Raw genomic sequence first — 11,089 nt, forward strand, 5'->3', positions numbered from 1 at the left:
ATTCATGGGACTCTTGTGTGAAATATATTATAGCTAGTCTGCCTATATAGGCAGCATCATTTTCTCTTTAGTCTTAAAATATGATGATTGATGCAACTGGATAAATGGTTGGTGCGTTACGTAAGAGTACAACTACTTTTTACGGTGAATTTTTTAAAGCCCGTAGTTATGAGTAACTTGTATAAATTTATCAAAATAAGGTTCCGTTTGGATTTTAAAAATGTTTTTAGTCTTTTTAAATGAAAAAACTTAGTATATATTTGAATAAAATTTTTGTAAAATGTTTTTGAAAAATATTTTTTAAAAAGTGTTATCCGAGTACAGTTAGTATAATTGATAAATGTTTTTAGATGTTTTTAAAATGAAAAACAAAATCAAAACACATTACTTTTGAAATGTTAAATTTTTGTATAGATCAGTTGTCCAAACACATATTTATCCTTTAAACAACTTTGAAAATATTTTATTAAAAATTTAAAAAAACACTTTTATAAAAAAAATTAATTTATAAGTACTTGTAAAAAAGGAGTCTATTTAAGTTTTTATGATTTTTTGTACTTTAACGAAAAAAATTACTTTTCTAACGTGATAATTGATATAAGCATTTTTTTGTAAAAAAATCTGTTTTTTTACTATAAAAGTATGAATAGATGACAAAGTTTTCCATTGTGTATTTACTACATTGCCCTAAAGATATGAATTATTGGTATTAATTGCATGGGCATGAGTGGAAAAATGATGTAAAATTTGGGGACAAATTTGGGATGTGAAATTTATAAAAATCAATGTTTTGTTCAATCATTTAATTGATGCATTTATTATTATTATTATTTTACCCATTGAATAAAACATTTTAATGGTTGTCATTATATTTCTAAATTCATTCTACGAAAATAATAATGAGAAGAAATTTATAAAATAATGCATTATTTCCACTACCTATTTTTTCTTATAAACTATTTTTTAATTTTATCTATTTCTACTATAAAAGTATGAATAAAGGGCAAAATTTTTTATTGTGTATTTACTACATTGCCCAAAAGATATGAATTAATGATATTAATTTCATGGACATGAGTAAAAAAATGGTGTAAAATTTAAGGACAAATTTGGGATGTGAAATTTATAAAGATCAATGTGTTGTTCATTCATTTAATTGATGCATTTATTATTATTATTATTTTACCCATTGAATACAACATTTTAATGGTTGTCATTATATTCCTAAATTCATTCTACAAAAATAATAATGAGAAGAAAATTATAAAATAATGCATTATTTCCACTACCTATTTTTTCTTATAAACTATTTTTTAATTTTATCTATTTCTACTATAAAAGTATGAATAAAGGACAAAATTTTTTATTGTGTATTTACTACATTGCCCAAAAGATATGAATTAATGATATTAATTTCATGGGCATGAGTAAAAAAATGGTGTAAAATTTAAGGACAAATTTGGGATGTGAAATTTATAAAGATCAATGTGTTGTTCATTCATTTAATTGATGCATTTATTATTATTATTATTTTACCCATTGAATACAACATTTTAATGGTTGTCATTATATTCCTAAATTCATTCTACAAAAATAATAATGAGAAGAAAATTATAAAATAATGCATTATTTCCACTACCTATTTTTTCTTATAAACTATTTTTTAATTTTATCTATTTCTACTATAAAAGTATGAATAAAGGGCAAAATTTTTTATTGTGTATTTACTACATTGCCCAAAAGATATGAATTAATGATATTAATTTCATGGGCATGAGTAAAAAAATGGTGTAAAATTTAAGGACAAATTTGGGATGTGAAATTTATAAAGATCAATGTGTTGTTCATTCATTTAATTGATGCATTTATTATTATTATTATTTTACCCATTGAATACAACATTTTAATGGTTGTCATTATATTCCTAAATTCATTCTACAAAAATAATAATGAGAAGAAAATTATAAAATAATTCATTATTTTCACTACCTATTTTTTCTTATAAACATTTTTTAATTTTATAAATGAATCATTATTATTTTTTGTCTTAAAAAATTTAAAAGTATGAGGTAAATTAATAAGCAAAAAAGCTCTTGTGGATTATGTTCTAAGTGAATCATTTTTATTTTTTTTTATTTTTAATATTAATATTTATGGGTAATAATGATTTTTTATCTTGAAAAATATAGAATTATTAAGTTAATTTATGAATTTATTATTATTTTACCCATTGAATACAACATTTTAATGGTTGTCATCATATTCTTAAATTTATTCTAAAAAAATAATAATGAGAAGAAAATTATAAAATAATGCATTATTTCTACTACCTATTTTTTCTTATAAACTGTTTTTTAATTTTATAAATGAATCATTATTATTTTTTGTCTTAAAAAATTTAAAAGTATATGGTAAATTAATAAGCAAAAAAGTTCTTGTGGATTATGTTTTAAGTGAATCATTTTTATTTTTAATATTAATATTTATGGATAATAATGATTTTTATCTTGAAAAATATATAATTATTAGGTTAATTGATGCATTTATTATTATTATTATTATTATTATTATTATTATTATTATTTTTATTATTATTATTATTATTATTATTATTATTATTATTTTACCCATTGGATACAACATTTTAATGGTTATCATCATATTCCTAAATTCAGTCTAAAAAAATAATGAGAAACAAATTATAAAATAATGCATAATTTCTACAACCTATTTTTTCTTATAAACTATTTTTTAATTTTATAAATGAATCTTATTATTTTTTGTCTTAAAAAATTTAAACGTATGAGGTAAATTAATAAGCAAAAAAAGCTCTTGTGGATTATGTTATAAGCGAATCATTTTTATTTCTATTTTTAATATTAATATTTATGGGTAATAATGATTTTTTATCATGAAAAATATAGAATTATTAGGTAAATTGAGAGGAAAAACCTGTTATGATAATATAATAGTAAGATACTAATAAAAATGATGAATTAATCATACTGAAATAGATAATGAATTACATAAGGATTGCAACAAATATAGCAATAGAAGAATTCACATACTTTTTGTACTATGACAATAAAATAACTGATCATTTAAAATATTTAAGCAATATTTACACTTCTACAAAATTTTTGTTTAATATAATATATAGATATATAGCATCACCATAAATTTTATAAAGAATAAGTTTCATAATGTAATAATCTATTAATAAAAACATGTTATATTAGAAAATAATATAAAATTTTTGAACTCTTTAAACACAGCATTTTAATTGGTTTCTTAAATATCATATTGTATTTGTAAAGATAATCATATAATATAGAAATATAAGTGAAATCAAAAAATAAATTATTTTCATATAGTTTCTTTGTTATTACAAATATATTGTGTCAATTTACCTCTTATTTAATTATAAAAATTCACCTTCAATGAATTGGTTTGAATTATTTTCTATCAATTTAAGAAAACAAAAATTTAAAACACATTTTTTTAAAAAAATTCTTATAAAAAAATAAAATTTGGTTACGACATACTTATAAAAAAATTTAAAAATAATGATACGTCATAATTCAGTAGATATTTGATTATAAAAATAAAAAAAAATAAAATTTTATCGAAACATAATTCTTAGGAAAATCTAAAAATAATTAACATAAAAATGATTCAGATGTTGGAAAATAAAAATATGCATGTATTATTTTCAAACCAAACCAAACGGTGCCTTACATTCATATTTTTATAGTAAAATAAATAATTTTTTTAAAAATACTATATAATTTTTAATATAATCATTTATTTATTTTGCAAGTTTTTTTATTAATATACTGTTTGAAACAAATTTGGATTTTTGAATTTTTTCTATTTATTTAAAAATATTTATCAGAATTTGTAAATATAATTTTTGCCATAAATATTTATTTATTTTGCAAGACTTTTTAATATAATTTGTCGATTACAATAATCTATTTTTTGATCGAATATTATTGATTTTATATTAGAATATTGAAAATGCATGGATAAAATGAAAAAAAAAAATCATATAATAACCTATGAAATTTATGTATAACAAATTTTGTGACAATTTTACACAATTAATAGTAGAAAGAGACTAAAGTGGAATCAAGATCTAGGACATCTTTCCTGAACTGGACAAACTTGTCATTGAAGAGAGGAGATAGCCTCGTGATATTTACATGGTCCTTGGGAATGCATGAAACTGTGCAAATATAAAGATTGATTTTTTCACACCTACAAGTAGCTAATATGATCAGAATTCAGGATATAAGACCTAAAAAAAAAACCAAGAAATTAGTTCCAGTGGGGGGAGACGAGTTTAGGCGCATTCAGGAGGAAGAAAGTAACATTGAAGACGAATATCCCCATTCACCATTCTGGCTAATTGGTCAGCAGCAATGATAAATCTTGAATGATTTGCTCAACTACTAGACAACCAGCACACAATCCGACACCAACAAGTGCCGGACCTGCATTTGAAATCATCGTGTCTGTTTCTTGATCTTGTTTCCTGTTCATTGCCAAGGCCATCATTGGAGGAAGAACTCCATATAGCATTGTCATGCAGTAACCTCCCTGTGCAGTTTCCATGCAGTTAATTTTCGACTAGTACTTTCAAATTTTCCACACAGTATAATCGAATATAGGAACAAAGTTATGTGATGTTGCAGGTTAAGGATCGGATTTAAAAAGGTGGCAGAACTGAAGGGAAATGGAGCAATTTTCTAAACCTTGCAATAAAATGGCACAAAAAAATTGAACTTTTTGATGAGGGACTGATTAGTTTGTAATTAAAAACAGCATGTAGAACTTCAAAATTAATTTATTTTTTCGAGAAGTGAGGAACTTTTAACTCACAGCAAAATCTGTGGCCGCAGAAAATGCATCTGGCACTGTTGTTGATACGGCGAGAGATGGAGCAATAATCAATACTGTTGCTGCAAAATTAGTTCTGTTTCTTTTCCACCAATTGCTGATAAAAATGAATGAACCTGATTTCTGCCAAAATAAACTTCATTGATAGGAGAATTATGGAAATTCGACTATAGTGCTAATACACATATTAAAGTCAAAGGCATGCACAATACCTCGGGAATTTGCACTGATGGAGTATGCAAGGTCAGATTATTAAGCTGCTCCTTGTAGAACTCTGAGAAACTCAGAAGAGTGCCAATCAGTGATGTTCCGACTGCCAGGAGCGAAAAGACCTCAACCATTAGTGAAACTCCGCTCCATCTAATGCTACAAGCATAGGTCAAATTTATAGCATATTATTTTTGGACATCATCAAGAACCCAAAAAACAAAAGGAAAGAGATGTGTTGCAATATAATTTATTATTTAATAAATTATAACAATAAAGGAAATGAGAGTTTTCCTCGTATTTAAGACGCAAGGTGCACATGTTAAAAGAACTTTCATATTCTGTATGGTAATAGATATACGTGGTTTGATTCTGAGCGTAATTGACGTAATACTTGATTACAAAATCTGTGTAGCAATTATATTGACCAATAAATCGAACGAACCGACCTCATAAGCAATTCTACAGGATCAGCAACTTGATCAGCTTGATTTGATAGGCCTAATGCTATCGCATTCCAAACAAGCAATGCCAACAAAGGCATGATACTACCAAGTAAAATCGAAGCCCTTATACGTATAAGATCTCCTTCCAAATAAGCGCATAGAACTGAGGGAAAACCACATATGATCAGGTGGAAAAACATTCAAGATATTCTATAATTCATCCTAGAACATCAATCCTTTACATGATTAAGTGTAAATGGAGAGATATTTATTCACCAGGTGCTAGGTCATGGTAAACCAGAGCAAAAATCATTACTGGAAGTGTATCTGGAATTTTTTCCCAGTGGCCACTGCTGCCGTCTAATCCCGACCACCCTCCAAAAAGAACGGCAAGAACTTCAATTGCTACCAGCAAACCTGTTCCACCAACGGTAAAAAAACTCACAATGATTCCGAATTCTCAGAAAAACTCTGCAGTTCTTTAAATTATCTGTCAAAGTAAGGCTGCATACGAGTACCTATCATGGATGTTGTCAGACATTGGTTCACTTGATCCGTGGATCGAGTGCCTCCTACGGTGATCAGAATGGTGACAAGGGTGGTGAAGAAAACCCCAGAAACCGACTCTGGAGAATTGGTCAAGTGATATAGAATCTCTCCTGACTTGGCACTGTAGGCTATCACAGAAGTATAACCTAAGAAAACATATGTCATCGTAGCTAGAGCTCCACCCCATTCTCCTAATGTCTCTTGAGCCATGGTCCTAATAGATATAACCTCTAATTCATCGCTGTTTACTTTTATTTTCTTCTTTTTGCGTAACCCCACATTAATCTCAACAAGCAAAAGAGCTTCAATCAACAAAAATGCCCAACATATCATTATTGATATCGAACTTGGAAGCAACCCCTGAAATACCAACATCCAGAAGCAACAAAGAAATTTGATTGGAACATGCATACACAAGAAAAAGATCAAATGGAAATCAGAAATGAGAATTACAGAATATCACTCTCTGTCCCCTAAATTGATTCTCACTACAATGAAAATATCATTCTAATTGGTCAGATTTCCTTCAACACATTATCCTCACATAAATTGTCTGAATTACCACTGGTGAAGTTTTCTTGGGGAGAGCCAGAATCCCAGAACCTATACTCGTCCCAATGATGAGAGCAACCGCACCAGCGACACTGCCTCTTTTCTTGGAAATTTGGGCAGGATCCTGCCTCGAACTCAGTGTAAAAAATCTCGCCTTTTTGCTTTTCTCTGTTTCTGGAAACCTCCAACACAGAGATTGCGGCCACCCCAGTTGATGGGTGCTGAAAAGAACAAAGGAAAAAACGAATCAAGCACTTGAAAATCATATCAACAACTTCATCATCACGTACATATGAAAGGGTGACATCTTTGATTTGAAGCAAACTGTAGTTTCTCTTTGGTTCAAATTTCCACATGATGGAATCAAATATGGTAATTTGCAAGTTTTTGAACGATGATAGCAAGGAGTAATGGAGATGGTGTGATGGGATTTCATCACATATGAGAGAAAATCAGACAGCAAAGTTCCCAAATATCTGGGAAGGGAATATTGGCAACCGACTGCTGGGATTCTGATGTTCAGAATATATTATTTGAATAATAATATATATTATTATTTTTTTTAAATGATTAATATATATTATTATCATAAGAAAATTATAATCTTTTGTGATCTTCGTTACCTGGATGGCTGGATGGTCATTTTCGGATATTTTTTTAAAAAAAAAAAGAGTTACAGTATTTTTTTTATATGATGTTAACATGATATTGACATTCAACGTGTTTGGATACAAAAGTTATTAGATAAAAAAACATTTAAATAAGTTCAATTTTTTAAAGAACTTTTATTTTATAAAAAAAAAAAAAAAAAAACCGTGTTTTAGCGTTTGAATAAATATTGAAAAAATGAATTTTAAAATTAAAATAGAAGTAAAAGCAAAAATTTTGGCTTTTAAAAAAACACTCATTTGTGTTTTTTTAATTGACTTCCATGACCAAACACACCGTTGGTAGTGTTTGAAAAAGCTTAGGTAATGTTTGTAAAAGTTTGTAGGAAGCATTTCTCAGCTTTTCATTAACAAAATTTCAAATTTTTGTTAACAGAAAAACTGAAAATTATTTTTAAAAATCTCTCTCAAACACTAACTAATTGGTTATTGGAAGTGATTGCATGAATAACCCAAATTAGTTTGAACATGGTGCAATTTTAAGTGGATGTTAGAGAAGTAGTTGATAAAGTGCACCAAGTTATTCTTTGAGTTTGGGTTATTTGTTGAAAATTGAACAATTTTGTTACATGGAGAACCTGGATTCTGTCTAGGGTTGGTGTGATAACAAGCAAATGTTTATTGCTCGTAGTTTTGCTAAAATTGCTTATTATTTTCTAGTCCTACGATGTGAACTGAACATCCAATTTATATTTCGCATCTTTTGAACACCTTATATAATAATCTTTATCGTTAATGATAACTTAAAAAAAATCATTAATGATAGTTTGTTTCGTTAAAAAAATGATATCGACATATATAGTATCTCGTAAGAATGAAAATTATCAAAAAATTAAAAAAAAAAAGAAGATGCATAGTTAATAATCATTGTTATGTTAGAATCGTTACTATTTCACCATTTTGGGGTTTTTATTATCTGTGTCGTCAATTTCGATTTTATTCAACTAGTTTTCTTCTTGGTTATTTTAATTATTTTTCTGCATCATATCAACATGATATATATACAATGTCATATTAGTACTCATAACAAAAAAAAATTTAAATTATAAAATAATACATTAAAAATGATTTTTTTTAAAAAAAAATACTAATATTGATAACAAAAATCACGACTACAATTATACATACATATTTATATTAGTAAATTTCTTATTAAACAATCTTATCCAATAATATCTATGAGACAAATCGATCTGATATTTATTTATAGCAAAAGTAATATTTTTTTTAAAAAATAATAATATTTTTTCATGAGCTAAATTGAATAAGAAGTCCATGTCACAAAATCCATCCATCAAGACAATTTGGTAAGAGAGTTTGTGTACTTTAACATTATTATATGATATATAATTTTTTCCTTGAAAAGATATATATTATCATCATCATCATTATTATTATATATATTATATATATATATATATATATATATATATATATATAAGTACACTTGTTGACTAATATTATTTACGACATCTTTCTTTTTGTGTAAATGAAAATGCTTATGAGGATCTGAAAAGGCGTCTGAAAATGGAAGAAGTTTCAATAGAGATTGCAAGAATTCCTCACACCGATTCCAACAATGGCCGCACCCCCACCCCTTCATATATACATACATATATCTACATCTCCACAACACTACACCACACACAAAAAAAATGGAGCCGTCTCCTTCTCTTTTTCCTCTGGAAACATGCCCACCAGTCTCAGACGAAGCATTCAACCTGTTTCACTCCATAGACAGGGAACTCTACGCGAGATTGATCCAAAACTTGGGCCGCCAGCCGCTGGAGTCGCTAAAGGTGATGGCTTTTTGGATGTGGCTGGAAAGAGAAGGCGGGAACAAGATTTTGATCAGACAGTTGCTGTCTCTTCCTCCCCCGTTTTTGAACCGACTCGCGGATGAGACCGTCAAGTGTTTGAAATGCGTGGAGAGTGATAACTATTTGTTCTTGAATGGGAATGATAGGATCAACCTTTTGCCGGAACTCGTGAGCGCCCGCGTCAGCCTCCGGTTTTTTCACGAGAATCGGGTCACGGTGGAGCATGGTGTCAGCAAGATCATCTCCACCGTCTGTTTGCGTGCTTTTAACGACATTCTGCGCCGAGTACTTTTGCTGGAAAATGCCGCTGCTTATCATGACCATGACGTCGGAGAATCTAGCATGGCTTCTGTAGAAATTAGGAGAAACAATGTTGCAGCGCCGCAGCCACAGCCGATGATGTATCATCCTCATATCAACGTTAATCCCGGACCGTTTTATCCTCCTCCTCCTCCTCCTCAACCGCAGCCGCAGCCAGCGATGGTGGCGGTGGATGAATATGGGATTCCGGTTCACTTGTTCGCGGGAGGAGGAGGGGGATTTCCGGGGGAGTTGCAGCGGCAAATGGTGATCAGCGAAGAAGTTGGAGATTTGTTGAGTAGGAATTTGCTTCTGGAAATCAATAATGGTGGATTTGATCAAGAAGTTGTTCTCCCTGAAGATAGGACCATTTTCTTGACATTCTCAAAAGGGTATCCCATCACAGAAGTTGAAGTTCGAGAATTCTTCAATAAGTGAGTAATTAAACCAAAAAAAAAAAAAATCTATATATATATATTTTTTGCACTATATATATATTTTCCCTCGATCGACTGATATTATATACATGTTGGAACTGAGAAATTAAGGAGATTCGGCGATTTCATCGAGGATCTGATAATGCAAGAAGTCGGGGAAGAGGAGCAGGTGTTGTATGCTCGAATGGTGGCACGTTCCACCGCGGTGATAGACGCCATCGTCGGAGGGAACAAGGCCAAGTATTCCATAAACGGGAAGCATGTCTGGGCCAGAAAATACGTCAAAAGACAGCAAACGAGTTCGTCTTCCCCGGACCAAGCAACTTCTTTCTCCTGAAAATGTTTTTCATATATATTTAAATGTTTATTATTATTATTAATGGGGTGTTCATTTTACGATTTTATATTTGGTGTATGGACATGCATATATGGATCGAGTCATGTGTACATTTGATTGCATTTGTTCGAGTTATATAGTGTGTGTTTTCATTGACATAGTACTCAATCATTTTATTTCATTTTTTGTGGAAAATTATTCTCTCGGAATTATCATGGCTCTTCAAATTTATTCTAGCTATTTTGATTCGATTAACAATACATGATGCTTCAAAACATCGATATGATCGGTAACGGTCAAATTTTGTTATTGATGCATGTTTTAATTTATAATTATTTTGATCCGATTACTGACACATGATGTTTAAAATATCGATATTGTCTTAGGACACGTCACCACTCTGACAAAAACTAAAGGACTAAAAGTGAAACTATTAAACTCATTCGGAAACACAGGAACAAAATTTCACGTGAAAAAATTGCAAATGGATTAAATTACTTCTGTTCTTCAAATTTAATTTTTGAATTTTTTTTACAACATATGTTGTGTGTGTGTTCTTGCTCTGGGATTCCATGTCAACGTGATAAATTAATGTTTTGAATAATTTCCAGTTAAAGGGTTTTGAGATTATTACAATGGAAAATATTTATTATTGTTATCATTATTACAACGAGGAGATTTCATAATTTTTTTTAAAAAATTTAATTTTAATTTAATTTTACCCCAATTTTGAGTAATATATTAATATATATATATTTGTATAATTATTATTATATTAATATTAATAATTAATTAATTTTTTTCAAAAAAAAAAAAAGAAGATAAAAACACAGTAATGTAATGTCACTGTATGAAGAAAGCAAAACCCACG

General features: G+C 28.8%; 2 protein-coding genes across 3 annotated transcripts; one reads left to right on the top strand and one right to left on the bottom strand.

Annotated features, from left to right (window-relative positions):
* Window positions 1-4,052: 4,052 nt before the first annotated feature.
* Window positions 4,053-7,152, bottom strand: LOC140872251 (uncharacterized). 2 transcript variants are annotated; one of them, XM_073275065.1, is made up of 8 exons: window positions 6,947-7,152; window positions 6,667-6,877; window positions 6,074-6,464; window positions 5,832-5,972; window positions 5,559-5,718; window positions 5,115-5,262; window positions 4,885-5,025; window positions 4,053-4,602 (listed from the first exon to the last, which is right to left on the bottom strand). In XM_073275065.1, the coding sequence occupies exons 1-8, from the start codon at window positions 7,090-7,092 to the stop codon at window positions 4,408-4,410; spliced, it is 1,533 nt and encodes a 510-aa protein (XP_073131166.1). In that variant the 5' UTR covers window positions 7,093-7,152; the 3' UTR covers window positions 4,053-4,407. The 2 variants fall into 2 exon arrangements, with proteins under 2 accessions (XP_073131166.1, XP_073131165.1); XM_073275064.1 differs by having other exon boundaries at window positions 5,115-5,268.
* A 1,827-nt stretch (window positions 7,153-8,979) lies between these two features.
* Window positions 8,980-10,218, top strand: LOC140871951 (uncharacterized). Its single transcript, XM_073274691.1, has 2 exons — window positions 8,980-9,878; window positions 9,993-10,218. Exons 1-2 carry the CDS (start codon window positions 8,980-8,982, stop codon window positions 10,216-10,218), a joined length of 1,125 nt encoding a protein of 374 aa, XP_073130792.1.
* Window positions 10,219-11,089: the final 871 nt, after the last annotated feature.

The sequence above is a fragment of the Henckelia pumila genome, unplaced genomic scaffold (assembly GCF_033568475.1).
Source record: "Henckelia pumila isolate YLH828 unplaced genomic scaffold, ASM3356847v2 CTG_461:::fragment_3, whole genome shotgun sequence".
NCBI lineage: Eukaryota > Viridiplantae > Streptophyta > Magnoliopsida > Lamiales > Gesneriaceae > Henckelia > Henckelia pumila.

Coding starts and splice junctions, on each gene's coding strand:
- LOC140872251 (XM_073275064.1), bottom strand. CDS start 7,092: ATGAAATCCCATCACACCATCTCCATTACTCCTTGCTATCATCGTTCA. Junction 6,465..6,666: donor CCAAGAAAACTTCACCAGTG/GTAATTCAGACA, acceptor TTGGTATTTCAG/GGGTTGCTTCCAAGTTCGAT. Junction 4,603..4,884: donor CTGCGGCCACAGATTTTGCT/GTGAGTTAAAAG, acceptor GAAACTGCACAG/GGAGGTTACTGCATGACAAT.
- LOC140871951 (XM_073274691.1), top strand. CDS start 8,980: ATGGAGCCGTCTCCTTCTCTTTTTCCTCTGGAAACATGCCCACCAGTC. Junction 9,879..9,992: donor GTTCGAGAATTCTTCAATAA/GTGAGTAATTAA, acceptor TGAGAAATTAAG/GAGATTCGGCGATTTCATCG.